The sequence below is a fragment of the Papio anubis genome, chromosome 16 (genome assembly GCF_008728515.1).
Source record: "Papio anubis isolate 15944 chromosome 16, Panubis1.0, whole genome shotgun sequence".
NCBI lineage: Eukaryota > Metazoa > Chordata > Mammalia > Primates > Cercopithecidae > Papio > Papio anubis.
In genome coordinates, this window is record NC_044991.1 from 77369060 (window position 1) to 77386932 (window position 17873).

Here is a 17873-nt window from a genome sequence, read left to right on the forward strand (position 1 = left end):
ATGGGATCACACAGGAGGTTCTTGGTGTCTGGTATCTTTCACTCACACAAGATCTGAGATCTACTGTTGCAGCTATCAGTGCTGGCACGCCTATAATTAAAGTCCATTTACTTGAAGAGGAAGTAAAATTTGAAGTTGAGGAGGAGGGGAGTAGGCAGTAAGCTTTCTCTTTTTTTTTTGAGACTGAGTTTCGCTCTTGTTGCCCAGGCTGGAGTGCAATGGCGTGATCTTGGCTTACCGCAAGCTCCGCCTCCCGGATTCAAGCGATTCTCCTGCCTCAGCCTCCCGAGTAGCTCGGATTACAGGCATGCACCACCACGCCCGGCTAAGTTTTGTATTTTTAGTAGAGATGGGGTTTTGCCATATTGGTCAGGCTGGTCTCGAACTCCCGACCTCAGGTGATCCGCCCGCCTCGGCCTCCCAAACTGCTGGGATTACAAGCGTGAGCCACCGCTCCCGGCCTGTAAGCTTTCTCTTTAAAGCTGGGCTTGAGGCCCCCTCTTCCCGGGGGTCTCTGGCCCTCAGGCGCCTCGACCTGAAGCTGTTTCCCAGTTCAGACAGAGGTTGCAGAGATCGCAGGCGGGGCTTCCGCGCCACCTTGTGGCCATTCTAGGCAGTGCAACCCGTGATGCCTGTGGTGGGGCGTGGGGGTGGGGGTGGGGTGGGGAAGGTGGCGTGGGCCCTCAAGTCACTGAGCACCTACTCAGCGCCTGCATGATTCCACTGTATGTGTGTGGGGGCAGAGATGACCTAGATTGGGCAGACCCTAGAGGGGTTCCCAGGAGAGGGAGATTGCACAACACTAACTCCAGTAGGGTGGATGGAGTGAGGCCCAGAGGCCTGAAGTCCAGCTAGAGCCTGGAGGAGGGGAGAGTAATGGACTTGGGCATTCAGGGAACATTTCCCTGGGCATCTCTACAGCTGGGGATGGAAAGGAAGGGTGTTAAAGGCAAGGGAACAGCACAGGCAAGGTGTGGAAACAGGACCCGGCAACATTCTGCACCCAACCAATCATAAGGTAATACGTGTCCATGGTGAACATTTTTTTTTTTTTCTTTTTAGAGACAGGGTCTTGCTCTGTCACCCAGGCTGGAGTGCAGTGACACAATCATGGCTTACCGCAGCCTTGACCTCTTGGGCCCAAGAGATCCTCTTGCCTCAATCTCCTGAATGTCTGGGACTGCAGATGCACACCACCATGCCTGGCTAGTTTTGGACTTTTTTTTTATAGATGGGGGTCTCGCTGTGTTGACTGACTTGTCTTGAACTCCTGGCCTCAACTGATCCTCCTGCTTTGGCCTCTCAAAGTGCTGGGATTACAGGCGTGAGCCCCCACGCTCGGCCCCATGGTGAACTGTTTTTTTTTTTCTTTTTTGAGACAGGGTCTTGTTCTGTTGCCCAGGCTGGAGTGCAGTGGCATGATCTCGGCTCACTGCAGCCTCCACTTCCCAGGCTCAAGTGATTCTCCTGCCTCAGCCCTCTGAGTAGTTGGGATTACAGAGTCGCACCACCATGCCTGGCTAATTTTTGTATTTTTAGTAGAGATGGGGTTTCACCATGTTGGCCAGTCTGGTCATGAACTCCTGAGCTCAAATGATCCACCCGCCTTGGCCTCCCAAAGTGCTAGGCCTCCCAAAGGCTAGCAGCTATATAAGAAGTCTGTGCTGGTTGCAAAAAGTGCAAGGTTTAAAAAAAAAAAGACTGTTCTGAGACCACATGGCAAGGCCACGAGGCAAGAGAGGCCACTTGAAGGGACAACTTGCAGCATGTGCAGAGGCCACATGGGGAGTAAGAAACTGCCAGAGGGAGCACTGAGGAACTAAGGCAGCAGACACATGATCCAGCCAGCCATCTGCCACTCGGGCCAGCCGAGCTGAGGTGCCACACATGCAGCACAGAAGCCACTGTGGACACTTGGAGCAGAGACAAGCTGTCCCCTCATGCTCTGTCCTAATTCCTCACCCACAGGATTATGAGTAAATACATTGGTGGTTATTTTAAGCCCTTAAAAGACAGAATTACTGGCGGGGTGTGGCAACTCACGCCTGTAATCCCAACACTTTGGGAGGCCGAGGTGGGTGGATCACTTGAGGTCAGGAGTTTGAGACTAGCCTGGCCTACATGGTGAAACCCTGTCTCTACTAAAAATACAAAAAAATTTTTTATTTTGTATTTTTAGGGCATGGTGGCAAACATCTGTAATCCAGCTATTTGGGAGGCTGAGGCACAAGAGCTGCTTGGACCTGGGAAGTGGAATTTGCAGTGAGCTGAAATCTGAGATCATGCCACTCCACTTCAGCCTGGGCAACAAAGTGAGACTCTGTCTCAAAAAATAAACAAACAAATAAGTAAATTACTGTATAATCCAGTAACCACCACTGGGTATATATCCCATGGAAATGAATCTAGTATGTTGAAGAAATACCTGCGTTCGCATGTTTATTGCAGCATTATTCACTAAGTTTTGAGGTGTGTCATCACATGGCGGCAGCCAGAACCCCTGGCCCTCGGCTACTACTGTTGCTGGTTTCTTGTGACCCTTCCAACACGAACCTCTGCATCCTCAAATACATGAAGCTGGGCACGGTGGCACACGCCTGCAGTCCCAGCTACTCAGGAGGCTGAGGTGGGAGGATCACCAGAGCCCAGGAGTTTGAGGATGGGGTGTGCTATGATCTCACTGTGAACAGCCACTGCACTCCAGCCTGGGTGATACAGTGAGACCATTTCTAAACAGACAAACAAACCAAAAATAATATGTACATTCCCACTCCTCCCTTCATTTATGTGGGGTTCACACACCACACATCTGGCCTGCTCTTGGCTTTTTTTTTTTTTTTTTCCAATTAATGATAGATCTTGGAGATTGTTCTAGGTGTGTACTGTTCAATATAGTAGTTACTAGTCCAGGAGGTGATTTAAATTTATTAAAAAAAATTAAGTTTTATGTATTTTTTAAAATAGAGCAATCCTCCTGCCTCAGCCTCCCAAGTAGCTGGGACTACAGGCACACACCACCATGCCTGGCTTATTTTTTTTTGAGACGGAGTCTCACTCTGTTGCCCAGGATGCAGTGCAGTGGCACGATCTCGGCTCACTGCAACCTCTGCCACCTGGGTTCAAGTGATTCTCCTGCCTCAGCCTCCTGAGTAGCTGGGATTACAGGCACCTGCCACTGTGCCTGGCGAATTTTTTGTGGGTTTTTAGTAGAGACGGGGTTTGACCATCTTGGCCAGGCTGGTCTTGAACTCCTGACCTCATGATCCACCCGCCTCGGCCTCCCAAAGTGCTGGGATTACGGGTGTGAACCACTGCACCCGGCCTTAACTTAAATACAATTCAATAAAATTAAAAATTCAGTTCCTCAAGTACACTAGCCACGTTTCAGGAATTCAACAAACACACATGGCTGATAGCTGCCATATCAACCCAGATAGAGAACATGTCCATCATTCTAGAAGGTTCTGTTGGACAGTGCTGGTCTAAATCCTCTCCCATGGAGCTGCCTTATTCTTCTTAGTGTTCTTTGGTAATGACAGCCACTGACGTTACCTCACAAGCTTTGCTATTGTAAAGCATTTGCCATTGTCCATTTGTCTTTAAGCAAGTATGAGTGTCTTGGTGGCATAAATGCCTTGCATTTCTGGGTCCAGTGACATTTCCCATTTTGATGGGCATGGCCAGATTGGAACTGGAGGTTATACCACTTTGCACAGCTACTGAAACTGTAAGAGTGCCTGTTTTTCCACACCTTCATCAACACTGTGTCATTCACATTTTAAAAATATTTTAGTTAATGGCAAAGGTTTTCCAGACAAACATGGCTTTACCAGGCCCCTGCCCTGCCTGTTGCCTCTCAAGTCACAATGCCAGTGGGCACCTTTCCACAGGTGAAGATCTTTTGTTTGTTAGAAATGAGATCTTACTGTATTGCCCAGGCTGGTCTCGAACTCCTGGGCACAAGGGAACGTCCTGCCTCAGCCTCCCAAAGTGCTGGGATTACAGGTGTGAACCACTGCGCCCGGCCCATGTTGGCCTTTTTTTTCAAATTGGGGTAAAATATGCAGAACATAAAACTTACCATATTAACCATTTTAAGTGCACAGTTCAGTGCCATTAAGGACATTCACGCTGTTGGGTAATCATCACCACCATCCATCTCCAGAGCCCTTTCCATCTTCCGAAACAGTAACTCTATATCCATTAAACAAGAACTTCCTCCCACCTCAGCTTCTGGCAAGCACTGTTCTATTTTCTGTCTTTGTGAATCTGACTACTCAAGGTACTTCATGCAAGTGGTATCATGCAGTATTTGTCCTTTTGTGACTGGCTTATTTCACTAGCACAATATCCTTAAGGTTCATCTGTGTTGTAGCCTGTGTCAGAATCTTCTTCCTTTTTAAGGCTAAATAACATTCTATTGTACAGACACACTGCATTTTGTCCATTCATCCATCGATGGACATGAGTTGCTTTCACCTCTTTTTTTTTTTTTTTAAACAGAGTCTTCTCTGTCACCCAGGCTGGAGTGCAGTGGTGCGATCTTGGCTCACTGCAACCTCCGCCTCCAGGGTTCAAGCGATTCTCCTGTCTCAGCCTCCCGAGTAGCTGGGATTACAGGTGCCCGCCACCACACCCGGCTAATTGCTTCTACCTTTTGGCTATTGTGAAGAAGGCTGCTATCAACATGGGTGTACAAATATCTCTTCCAGATCTTGCTTTCAATTTGTTTGGGTACACACCCAGAAATAACATTGCTGGGTCATTTGGTAATTCTATTTTTAATTTTTTGAGGAACCACCATACTATTTCCTACAGTAGCTACACAAGCATTCCAGTTGCTACACATCCTCCCCAACGCAGCAGCCATCCTAAGGGGCGTAAGGTGGTAGCTCACTGTGTTTTATTCCTTTTATTTTTAGTTGACACATAATAATTGTACATGTTCATGGGACACAGAACGATATCTCAATACATGTATACAACATGTAATGATCAAATCTGGGTAATTAGGATATCCATGACCTCAAGCATTTATCATTTCTTTGTGTTGGGAACATTCAAAATCCTCCCTTCTCATTGCGTTTTTTTTTTTGTTTGTTTGTTTGGTTTGTTTTGTTTTGTTTTTGAGATGGAGTCTCACTCTGTCGCCCAGGCTGGAGTGCAGCGGTGCAATCTTGGCTCACTGCAACCTCCGCCTCCCAGGTTCAAGCAATTCTCCTGCCTCAGCCTCCCAAGTAGCTGGGACTACTGGCACGTACCACCACGCCCAGCTAATTTTTGTATTTTTAGTAGAGATGGGATTTCACCATGTCGGCCAGGCTGGTCTCGAACTCTTGACCTCAGGTGATCCACCAAAGTGTTGGCGTGAGCTACCGCACCTGTCCTCATTGCAGTTTTGGTTTGTATTTCTTTAATGGTTAGTGATGTTGAGCATCTTATCATGTGATTATTAGCCATTCACAGTTTTCTTTGGAGAAATGTTTATTCAAGTCCTTTGCTCATTTTTAATTGAGTTGTTTTTATTGCTGTTGAGTTGTAAAAGTTCTTTATGTATTCTGGATATGAACCCCTTATCAGATATATGATTGGCAAATATTTTCTCCCACTCCATGTTTCCATGTTACATTTTTTTTTTTTTTTTTTTTTAAGGCAGAGTCTTGCTCTTGCTCTGTCACCCAGGTTGGAGTGCAGAGGCACAATTTCGACTCACTGCAACCTCCGTCTCCTGGGTTCAAGTGATTCTCATGCTTCAGCCTCCTGAGTAGCTGGGATTACAGATGCGCGCCACCATGCCTGGCCTTTTTTTTTTTTTTTTTAATTTTTAGTAGAGATGGGGTTTCACCATGTTGGCCAGGCTGGTCTCAAACTCCTGACCTCAAGTAATCCATCCACCTCGGCCTCCCAAAGTGCTAGGATTACAGGCATGAGCCGCCATGCCTGGCTGATCCCCACTATTTCTATGACACAAATTCCTGCTACTCTGTCATCACCGCAACTACGTGCTCCTACCTCAGGGCCTTTGCACTTGCTGTTCCCTCTGTGTGGTCTGAGGTCCCTGCAGATACCTGCTTCACCACATTCAGGTTTTTGCTTAAATGTCACCTCAGTGAGGCCTTCCCTGACTACTCTAACATAAAGTTAAAATGAACTCCCCTAGCTTGGGCAATATGAGACCCGATCTCTACAAAACATTAAAAAAAAAATCTGCTGGGCATGGTGGCATGTCCCTGTGGTCCCAGCTACTTGGGAGATTGAGGGGGGAGGATCACTTGAGCCCAGGAAGCAGAGGTTACAGTGGGCAGACATCGCGCCACCGCACTCCAGCGGTGAGGCCCTGTCTCAACAAACAAACAAAATAACCCGGAAAACAAACAATCAAATTTTCGAGAACTCCCGCTCTGCTCCCCTGCTGTATTTTCCTCCGTAGTGCTGACCAGAATTGAACACAATCTATACTTTAATCATTGATCTTGTTTAGTGCTTGTCTTCCCCCAGGACAATTTCAGCTCCATGAGAACAGAAATTGCTTGTCTTGTCCATGAATGTGTCTTTAGGGCTGGAATTACATGATGTGCCAAGGAACATCTGATGAAAGACTACATGAAGGTTGAGCACTATTTTCTGTTCGTGGGACACTCTGGTTCCTCTCGGCAGCCTGCTGATGCCCTGTGTGCATCTGTCACATCCATGGCACTGGCCTCCCCTGATCCCAGAATAAGGGCGCCCAGCGGGTCTTCACGCATGTGAATGGCTCCTGCAGCCCCAGAACCTACCACCTGGGGGCACTATATACTCAGGCAAGTTTCACTACCAGGCCTGAGCACCTCCCGTCTCCAAAATCCTGGATCCCAGTACCTCAGAGCCTGGCAGCCCTCGGGGATCTATCTCTGCCAGCCCCATTTGGCAGATGGGGGAATCGAGGCCTCAGAGAGGAGGCATGATGGGGAAAATCTCAAACATTGGAATCAGGGAATCTGACTTTTAAGTCTGGCTCTTGTACCCATTCACAAGGGTATAAGGGGGATTTGGAGGGGGAAGTAGGAAGTACTAACCTCTTTGGGCCGCAGTTGCCCCATTTGCCTGCTTTGTGGGGTGAAAGGGACATCTGATTCACTCTGATGTGTCGGGGAAGGCCAGCGGCGAGGGGGAACAGCAGGCCCAGAATCCCAGATAGAAGATTGTCACCCCATTTTATATATCAGGGAATGAGGCCCAGAGGGGACATCAGACACAGCCGGAGAGCCACAGCATGGAAGGCACAGGGCAGGATGAAAGGCCAACCCCTGCCATCCCCCTGCCCCATACCCACTAGAGACGTCCCCCATTCATGTTCTGATGGTTCTCCTTTCTGCCGTATTTTCCCGCCTGCTAGTTCTAAGCCCCTTCGCAGAACACTCGCTGTCAAAGCAGCCACGTGGGTCTCCCCTTGGCGAGTCGCCTCAGTTTTCTCCTCTTGAAAATGGGATAGGGAAAAGCTGCAGAGATGGGGAGGAGGAATTGTGAAAGCAGTTTGGGGGCAGAGGAGGACGTGTGTCCCAGGTAGGAAAGTGCCTGTTCCCTCCCCGCCCCCGCCTGGCTTCTGCCCACCACCATGTGGCCACGTGGGCCCAGCCCACAGCTTCAGGTTTTAAAAGAGGAGCTGGAAATTTGAATTTCGATGTGAAATCTCCTGATTTTTAAATGTTGGCAATAAATTCACTTAAACATACATACATCAAGCAAAACGCTATGGGGTCAAACTGAACACATCTGTGGTCTCGATTTGGCCACTGGCTGCCAGTTTGAGACCCTTTCCAGTTCTAGGTTCTGAGGGCAGGTGACTGGGAGAGGTGGCGCCAGGGGGATCCTGGTTTCCTGGGCCCACACAGCCACTCGCGTGCTCTGGGCCTCTGGGCCGTGGTGGTTCAAGCCCCCACCATCCCCGCTCCTTGGGGAAAGGCTGAAAAGTACTGGGGTGGGGGTGGGGGAGCAGCAGGCGTGGCCTGTTGAGCAAGAGCCTTGTAAAAACAAGGGCTTACGTCACCCTAGCTTGCAGCTTCCCTGCAGGACACCTGGCTTGGCACTGGGGTGGGACCTGCTCTGAGAAGGGATGGGTCATCCCCGGCAGGGGGTGGAGGGCGGGGAAGGGTGGCAAGCATGTTCCACCCCAGAGGCCAGAGGGCCTAGACCCCTGCTGGGGCTGAGTCTTTGGGGGCTGGCCTGCAAGGTCCGAGTAACACCTTAGCGCACTGTGTGACCCCAGGTCTACCATTCTCTGGGCCTCAGTTCTTCTATCCAGAAGATGGCACTCACATTGCCAGGCCTGTTATGCCAAACCCAAGGGGGTAAGTCTGGCTGGAAAGATGTTATTCCTTCTCGTCCTTTCATGTGACCTGGAGCAGATGCACTTAGCTCTTTTGGGCCTCAGTTTCCTCATCTGTAAAGTGGAGATAATTATAAGACTTTGGCCAGGTGCAGTGGCTCATGCCTGTAATCTCAGCACTTTGGGAGGCTGAGGCAAGAGGGCCACTTGAGGCCAGGCGTACGAGAAAAGCCTGAGCAACACAGTGAGATATCCATCTCTACAAAACATTGAAAAATATGAAAAAAGAAGAAAAAAAGACCTGCCTCCCACAAATTATCAGTAGGATTAAATGAGTTAATACATGCAAAGAGCTTGGAATGTGGTTCGGGGAGGTGGAAGGTTGGCCTGAGGATAAACAGCAAACCCTCCAATTAGCTTCAGTCCCCCAAATCTCCCTGCATCTCTTCAGAATCCAGAAGCGGGCCATGGGCGAGTGCCGTGGCTCAGAGAGGGGAGCCATTTTACCTAAGGTCACCAGTCCAGCTAATGAGGAACCTCTCCTCCTTCTCAGCCTCCTCCATTTATTCACTCACCATTCATTGAGCACCTTCTGTGTACCAGGCTCTGTTCTAGGCACCAGGGACACAATAGTGAAGGCTGTGGGGACAGACAGCAAGACAGGCAGGCAAGGTAATTGTGATTACAATGAGAACGGTGACAGAAATGAAGCAGGGGTGTGAGAGGAGTGACTGAGGGCCTGGATTTCCCATGCGGAGGTCAGGGAGGGCTTCCTGGAGGAGACAGCTTTTGGGCTGAGACCTAGGAGCTGCCTTGGGCAGAGGTGGGGGGACAGTGTTCTTGTTGCAGAGGGAACAGCAAATGCATTCATTCACTGGTAAATGTTGAGCGTGCTGTGCTCAGGAGTCCCTCGTGGGCCAGCCCTCCCTAAGTGGCAGCCTAGAGGGAGACTGAGGTAGATAGCTAGGATAATGGTGGCTGGCGATAGGGAAGGAAATTCACTAGCAGGTAGGACAGGGAGGGCCTCTCAGAAGCTGTGGCCTCTAGCTCAGCCCTGAGTGTCCCATTTTGCAGTGAGGAAGGCCTGGCTGGGTGGCCCTGGGGAAGCTGCCGCACCCCTCTGGGCCTTGATCCCTCCCCAGCCCAGAGGCTGCTGGGAAGGCCCAGAAAGCCAGCAGGCTGGGCCTGTGTTTTATCCCCTCCCTCCCTGCCTCCTACCCACCAAGGGTGCCCGGAGATGTCATTTCTCCAGCCTTTGGGGGCAGAGGTCACCCCAGCTCAGCAGATAACACCAAAGGTTGAGCAATGTCTGCCTGCCCACTGAGGCCAGGGCTGGGGTCAGTGGGCCAGGGGTCAGCCCCGGGCAGGCTGAGAGCTCCTGCCGGGGCGGCCTGGGCTAGGAGTGGCAGAGAGGTGGGCCCAGGGAGCTGCCCCAATGGCCTAGGAATGGGTCCGGAAGGGCAAAGCAAAGGGCCCTCTAACCTGAGCCTAGGGAGCAGAGGCCGGCCGGTAGTTAGAGGGCCTTGGGTCTGTGTTCAAGTCCAGGCACGCCGTTGTCACTTTCCCATCTGTGAAACGGCAGCAGCAAAAGCATCTTCCTGGTGGGGTGAAAAAGAACCTCGGGTCCAGGCCCACCCTGAGCACAGGTCAGGGACTTGGTAAAAACTTCTCTTTCTCTTTCCTTCTCTGTTTCCTGCATGCCACCCCGCTCCCGTAAGGCCTGGCTTAAGCCCCTCCCCAGCAGCTTCAGAAACAGAAGCTTTTTGGCCTCTGGGGCTGGCAATAGGTCTTAGGGCCCAGATGAGGGCATTTCGTTTGGGATGAATGGGGGACATGCGGCCATGTGACCTTGGTATGCCATGCCATGCTCCCTCTGGGCCTCCACTGGCACAATCCATGGGGGTCCCTTTCTCTCTGATGTGCAGCCCACAACGTAAGCCTTAGGTTTGGGAGTCTGGTGGGAGCAATGCCACCACCGCTGACAGTAGCGACACACTTCATGGACTGCAGCTGGGAGAAGTGACTCATCCAAGGTCACACAGTGTGGCAGGGCCCAGCACCCCCCCGCCCCTGCACCATCCCAGGGCCCAGGTCGGATGGCGCGGCGCGGGGCAGGAGAAGACCCGGGTGTGTACCAGCCGCAAGCAGGCGGCAGGTGCGGTGGGCGGGGCTAGGGGCGGGGCGCCGTGGACCAGGGTCCAGCTCCCAGCGCAGCGCGATCCTGCTCCGTCCCCTCGACACCCGGGGTCCTCATATTGGCGGTGGCTTAAGAGGGGAATCGTCACAGGCATGGAGTCTCCTCCTTTCTAGAGCCGTGGACCTGGGGAAGAGGTGGGAGTTTAGGGGGAAGGGCCACGGAGATGGGTCGCTTCTCCTGGAGCTAGAGTTGCGGGCTGGGGTCTCCAGGGTTTGGCCCGGGGAGCGGCCCCTGGTCCGCCGTCGGGGCTCTGCTCGGTCCTCCTGAAACCTCCGCCTCCTCCAGCAGGGGGCGGGCCGGGGCCGCATCTCCGGGGGAAGGCGATCAGGTCGCCCCCTCCTCCGATTCCCCCGCCTTCCAGGACAGCCTCCAGCCCAGAGGGGCGGTCTGGGGGCGGGGTCGCACCGCCCCCTCTCGCTCCCAATCCCGGGGCGGCCGGGCGGGGGTGGGCAGGGGGCGTGAGGCCGCCCCCTGCGGCCCGGGGACCCCCCCCGAAAACGCGCTCCGGGTGCCCGGTCCCTCCGCTGCGCCCTGCAGCCGTCCTCCTGGGGGTCTCGGGCGGCCGCGGCGGTGTCCTTCGCGTCCCGGCGGCGCGGCGGGAGGGGCCGGTGTGACGCAGCGGTTGCTACGGGCCGCCCTTATAAATAACCGGGCTCAGGAGAAACTTTAGCGAGTCAGAGCCGCGCACGGGACTGGGAAGGGGACCCACCCGAGGGTTCAGCCACCAGCCCCCGCACTAATAGCGGCCACCCCGGCAGCGGCGGCAGCAGCAGCGACGCAGCGGCGACAGCTCAGAGCAGGGAGGCCGCGCCACCTGCGGGCCGGCCGGAGCGGGCAGCCCCAGGCCCCCTCCCCGGGCACCCGCGTTCATGCAACGCCTGGTGGCCTGGGACCCAGCATGTCTCCCCCTGCCGCCGCCGCCTGCCTTTAAATCCATGGAAGTGGCCAACTTCTACTACGAGGCGGACTGCTTGGCTGCTGCGTACGGCGGCAAGGCGGCCCCCGCGGCGCCCCCCGCGGCCAGACCCGGGCCGCGCCCCCCAGCCGGCGAGCTGGGCAGCATCGGCGACCACGAGCGCGCCATCGACTTCAGCCCGTACCTGGAGCCGCTGGGCGCGCCGCAGGCCCCGGCGCCCGCCACGGCCACGGACACCTTCGAGGCGGCTCCGCCCGCGCCCGCCCCCGCGCCCGCCTCCTCCGGGCAGCACCACGACTTCCTCTCCGACCTCTTCTCCGACGACTACGGGGGCAAGAACTGCAAGAAGCCGGCCGAGTACGGCTACGTGAGCCTGGGGCGCCTGGGGGCCGCCAAGGGCGCGCTGCACCCCGGCTGCTTCGCGCCCCTGCACCCGCCACCCCCGCCGCCGCCGCCGCCCGCCGAGCTCAAGGCGGAGCCGGGCTTCGAGCCCGCGGACTGCAAGCGGAAGGAGGAGGCCGGGGCGCCGGGCGGCGGCGCAGGCATGGCGGCGGGCTTCCCGTACGCGCTGCGCGCTTACCTCGGCTACCAGGCGGTGCCGAGCGGCAGCAGCGGGAGCCTCTCCACGTCCTCGTCGTCCAGCCCGCCCGGCACGCCGAGCCCCGCCGACGCCAAGGCGCCCCCGGCCGCCTGCTACGCGGGGGCCGCGCCGCCGCCCTCGCAGGTCAAGAGCAAGGCCAAGAAGACAGTGGACAAGCACAGCGACGAGTACAAGATCCGGCGCGAGCGCAACAACATCGCCGTGCGCAAGAGCCGCGACAAGGCCAAGATGCGCAACCTGGAGACGCAGCACAAGGTCCTGGAGCTCACGGCCGAGAACGAGCGGCTCCAGAAGAAGGTGGAGCAGCTGTCGCGCGAGCTCAGCACCCTGCGGAACTTGTTCAAGCAGCTGCCCGAGCCCCTGCTCGCCTCCTCCGGCCACTGCTAGCGCGGCCCCCGCGCACGTCCCCCTGCCGGCCGGGGCCGAGACTCCGGGGAGCGCCCGCGCCCGCGCCCCCGCCTCCGTCCCCGGCGGCGCCGGCAAAACTTTGGCACTGGGGCACTTGGCAGCGCGGGGAGCCCGTCGGTAATTTTAATATTTTATTATATATATATATCTATATTTTTGTCCAAACCAACCGCACATGCAGATGGGGCGCCCGCCCGTGGTGTTATTTAAAGAAGAAACGTCTATGTGTACAGATGAATGATAAACTCTCTGCCTCTCCCTCTGCCCCTCTCCAGGCGCCGGCGGGCGGGCCGGTTTCGAAGTTGATGCAATCGGTTTAAACATGGCTGAACTCGTGTGTACACGGGACTGACGCAACCCACGTGTAACTGTCAGCCGGGCCCTGAGTAATCGCTTAAAGATGTTCCTACGGGCTTGTTGCTGTTGATGTTTTGTTTTGTTTTGTTTTTTGGTCTTTTTTTTGTATTATAAAAAATAATCTATTTCTATGAGAAAAGAGGCGTCTGTATATTTTGGGAATCTTCCGTTTCAAGCATTAAGTAAGAACACTTTTAATAAACTTTTTTTTGAGAATGGTTACAAAGCCTTTTGGGGGCAGTAATTGGCTTTTGTTTTTTTTTGCTTTATTTTGGATTTGTAGGATTTTGTTTTTGCGTTTCTGGTGTGTAGTGGGTTGTGTGTGGGGGGCTGCTGTTATTTTTGGAGGTTTTGGTGGTTGGTGGGGGTGTTGCAGCTGGTTTTTCTGCCTCCTCTGCTACACCCTCCCCCCACCCACAGGGTCTGCTTGGAGATGGGGTTCCAGCCCTGGGGGAAAGGGGAGAAGAGTAATGGGTCAGGCTTTCAGGCTGACTCAGAGCTCCTGGGCGCCGGGACCGGTGGCTGGGAACCCTGCTTGAGAAGAGATTCCGGGGCCTCTGACTGGTCCCGAGTGTCAGGCTTGGGTTTGGAAGGGCTGGGAGGTCTGTGACCCCTGCCCTGTGTTTGGGGACTAGATAGGCAGGCCTGTGACTGTAGGAGGAGGGGTTCAGGTCTTGGTCCTGCTGAGCCCGAGTCAGGGCAGATGCTTTTAGTAAGTGTAGTTGGGTGGGTTGTTTAAAACACAGTTTGTGTATACATGTGCATTTTAAAGAGGGGATCCTGGGTGCGTGGGCGAATCTGTTTGTGTGTCCCTGGCCAGCAGGAGGGGAGAGGCCAGGCCAGGTGGAGGGAGGTGGGGGAGGGGTTCCCACACTTTGATTCCCTTTCCTGGGGATGGTAGGCTCATCACTTGCCCTCTTTGCCCAGACGTGGACACTGAGCCCACCTCACCTGCCCGCTCAAGGTGGCTGAGCCCAGGCACAAACTTGGGGCTGCTAGCCCTGATTCCCTGGGACAGGCTCCTCTTCCTCGCCCCCTGATCCCTTTGCCCCTTCCAGCTTCTCACTGCACCCCCTACTCCTATCCAGCCCTGGATGGCATTCCTGAGAGTTGAGGATGTAGATGGATGTGAGTGGATCCATGTACAGCGGCCCACAGTGCCTGGCACGCAAGAGGTGTTATATAAGCGCTTGCTCTTGTTATTATTTTCACTGGGAAGCTGCTGGCATTTGGCTCCCCAGTCTCCAGTGCAGCGCCAGTGTGGCCAGTACTTGCCAGGGGCCGGCATCTGGTAAACACTGGACCTGCCCCATCCCATTTAGACCTCACAACAACCTTTGGGAAGGTGGGGACTGTGGTGACGCCTGTTTTTAGAGATGGGGAGCAGCTTTGGGCTGTCTGATCCCTATGGGCAAGACACTGGTTGGGGGTTGCCCTGCCCTGAGGAATTTAGGGGCAGCAGGCGTCGTAGACTGGCTTGCCAAGGACCCGGGGCTATCTGGGATCTCAGGAGCAGCTGCTGATACCGTGGTTGAGGAATGGGAAATGCTTTGCCCCTCCTTTTCCTTTTGGGGGCCTGGTTGTGCTTTCCCTGTGGGAGCCTGGGGTGTAGGGAGCAGACAGCGACACTCATCCCCCACCGTCACAGAGCCGAGGATTCCTACAAGCTCCACCTCCCTAACGCCAGTGTCTCCTGATGGTGGCTTGAGGGCTATGCAGCTTGCTGGACACAGATAACCTCACTTCAACCTGAAACCTGCAGTATGGCCCTGACCACATCTCCTCCCAGCCCTGGGCAACTGGACGACTGGCCAGGCATGCCTTCGAAGCCTTGAAGTCAGTCCAGTCCTAAGCCCCACTGGTCTTGATGGTTTCTGTCAGTAGCAGCAACAGCAACGTGGGCTCGACCTCGAGGATTTACTTGCTGAAGACAGAGGCTGGGGGGCTGAACCTAGGGAAGATGGGCGGTGGGGAGGGTTGAAATTCAGGAACAAATCTCAAATCCCTGCTCCCTCCTTTGTCACCGAGAGTTGGCTGGTGGCCACTGCTCACCCAAATGAGGTGAGAGGGAAGCAGCCTGGTGCCCCCCATCTGTCCCCGTCTGCCCCACAGCTTCTGTTTCCCCAGCGCTGTCCTGGAACCAGCGTCGAGTCAGTTTTTCACACACTCACATCTTGCTCTCATCCACATAAGCGCCCCACAGAAGGTACTACACCCATTTCTAAAAGCGCACATTGAGGTCCACAGAAGTGAGGTTTGTGCTCAAGGTGGACTGGGTGGAGCAGGTTACAAAACCATCCGACTCCCAGGTCTGTGGGGAAAGTCTGGGGCTGGGAGCCTGGCTTGTAATCCCGGTTTCTGTTTCAAATCCCAGGCCCTTCTTGGAGGGCTCCTTGCCTGGCCTCAGGTTCAGGCACTCCAAGCCCCAGAACTGCAAACATCAGTTTCACAGTTTGGAAGCAACAGAAAGTAAATTTGAACCTGAGCCTCTCAGGCTGCCTCTAAAGAGGGCTGGGAAAAGGAGTTTACAGGTTGAGGGCTTTGACGGTGGCCTGGTGTGGGAGCACTGTGGATGGAGCTGTGCCCAAAGGACTTGGGGAGATGTCATAGTTGGGGTGACACCCGCCCCATGGTTCACCAAACTGCGAGGGTGGAGGGCTTGCAGGGAGGAACCAGTCCATTCAGACATCCAGAAACAGGAGTGGGTGGGATTGGGTGAGGGGATCCCAGGAGGCCAGGGATGAGCCTCGAGGAATCATGATAATAGTGGGTGCGAGACAAGTGCTTAGATGTGCAAAGCACCACTCCAAGCCCTTGGCACAGATGAAGTTGCTGGATCCTTAGATATGTGGGAGAAAGCCAGTCATGTTAACTAACCACAGACCCATTTAGTGTGTTTGACCTCTGAGGCCAGCTGGGAGGTGGGAGCCTGGAACCCCAACTAATGTTTGCTCAGGACAAGAGAGTTCACAAAACAAGACACATTCATACCTCATAATCTTATGCAATTGTCCCATGGCCTGGTGATTTTAGCGAGGAGACAAGTGGATGTCAGAAATGCACGCTGGAGACAGTGCTGGGTGCCGGCCGGCGCTGACACTGTGCTCCTTGTTTTAATCAACTCAACAGCTTTTTGGAGGCTGCAGCTTTTGTTACCAACATTTTCCTGCCGAGCAAACCAGCTTAGAGAAGTGAACTGACCTAAGGTTGCACAGCTAAGAATGGCAGAAGCTGGGGTAGGAGTGAGAAGGGGAACCGCTCCTTCTGAACACCTGAAGACTATTCCCCTGCAGGCCGGGCGCGGTGGCTCACGCCTGTAATTCCAACACTTTGGGAAGCTGAGGAGGGCAGATCATTTGAGGTCAGGAGTTTGAGACCAGCCTGGTCAAAATGGTGAAACCCTGTCTCTGCTAAAAAAATAAAAATAAAAATTAGCCTAGTGTGGTGGGTGCCTGTAGTCCCAGCTACTCGGGAGGCTGAGACATGAGAATCACTTGAATCACGGAGGTGGAGGTTGCAGTGAACCAAGATCGCACCACTGCACTCCAGCCTGGGTTCCAGAGTGTGCCTCTGTCTCAAAAAAAAAAAAAAAAAAGCCGGGCGCGGATATCCCCCTGCCTTCCAAGTTTTGTCCAGACCTCTCTGAAACTGTTTTGTCCTAGTTTCTCAGCCATTTTTTTGCCCAGTTATATTTTTCATTTATTTGACAAACATTTATTGAGCACCTGCTGTGTGCTAGGCCACTTACTGGGTGTTGGGGACATGTGGTGGCCAAGATGGAGGTGATTATTTTCAGGGAGACACAGATGCTAAGTACCCAGTGACTGGAACAAGATAATGGCAGGTGGAGTCAAGGGCTCTCCAGGAAGGAAAGTGGGGCAGAGGTGAGTGGGAGAGGGCCTGCAAGGCTCCTCCTAGGAAGTGGCATCTGAGCAGAGATCCCTGAGCCCGGGGAGTCAAGAGTACAGTGGGCTGCAGTTTATTGGCAGCTCACTTCGCACCAGCTGCTGTCCTGCATGCATTATTCTTAAAATCCCAACACCCATGTGGGTGCTACTTTTTTTTTTTCTTTTTTTTTGAGAAGAGTCTTACTTTGTCACCCACGCTGTAGTGCAGTGGCGTGATCCCGGCTCACTGCAAGCTCCGCCTCCTGGATGCAAGCACTTCTCCTGCTTCAGCCTCCCAAGTAGCTGGCATTACAGGCTTGCTCCACCATGCCCGGCTAATTTTTGTATTTTTCATAAAGATGGTGTTTCACCATGTTGGCCAGGCTGATCTTGAACTCCTGACCTCAAGTGATCTGCCCACCTCAGTCTCCCAAAATGCTGGGATTACAGGCCTGAGCTACCACACCCAGCCGTGGGTACTACTTATTACTCCCCTTCCCCAGATGGGGAAAATGAGGCAGAGAAAGGTGAAGTCACCAACCCCAGACCTGGTGAGTGGCCAATGTGAGGTTTGAATTCTCGCCTTGCATTTGAACCTGAGAGACCTTCTCTGCCTGTTTTCCCCCATGGCCCTGAGCCTCTCCTTTGCTGTTTTCCTGTCCTGCCCTTCGACCCCCACTCGCGTTCTTTCTCAGCTTGGCCAATCTCCTGCGTGGCCTGTGATGCTGTCCCAGCAGTCCCCGCTCCTTGCAGGATTTTTGACTGTGCATTGGCCGGGGCAGGGTAGTGAGGGAGGCCTGGGCTGGGCAGACCCAGGAGAGGCTGGGGAGTGGGCTGGGGAAGCCAGGGGCTTACTGGGCTGGTGGTGTGAGCCCGTCCCAGGTGTCTTCCGAGACAGGAAAGAGTTCCATTTTACAGAGAGGAGACCAGAGGCTCCGAGAGGGGATCGTTCCTGTCCCAAGAGCAGCAAGGTTGGGATTTGAATCCAGGCCTGCCTGAGCCCCAAGCTCAGCCACTTTTCTGTCTGGTTGGCTGCTCTGGGGAAGAGACACGGACAGAACACAATCAGACACCTCCGAGGGGCAGGATGCTTGAGCAAAAAAGCTCTGGGCCTTGTGCTTTGCTTGCAGAGTGACCTTGGGTGAGGCACTTAGCCTTGCTGAACCTGGGCTTCCTCACCTGTGGGCACGGAGTACAGGTGT

General features: G+C 54.1%; 1 protein-coding gene and 1 long non-coding RNA gene across 2 annotated transcripts; one reads left to right on the plus strand and one right to left on the minus strand.

Moving 5' to 3' along the window:
• Positions 1-6442: 6442 nt before the first annotated feature.
• On the minus strand, positions 6443-10425 carry LOC103887957. Its single transcript, XR_652242.4, has 4 exons — positions 9788-10425; positions 8881-8944; positions 8296-8419; positions 6443-7478 (listed from the first exon to the last, which is right to left on the minus strand). It is a non-coding gene; the product is annotated as an uncharacterized LOC103887957 (long non-coding RNA).
• Positions 10426-10925: 500 nt separating this feature from the next.
• Positions 10926-13028, plus strand: CEBPB (CCAAT enhancer binding protein beta). The gene has a single exon (XM_003904620.4). The coding sequence runs from the start codon at positions 11372-11374 to the stop codon at positions 12404-12406; it is 1035 nt and encodes a 344-aa protein (XP_003904669.2). The 5' UTR covers positions 10926-11371; the 3' UTR covers positions 12407-13028.
• Positions 13029-17873: the final 4845 nt, after the last annotated feature.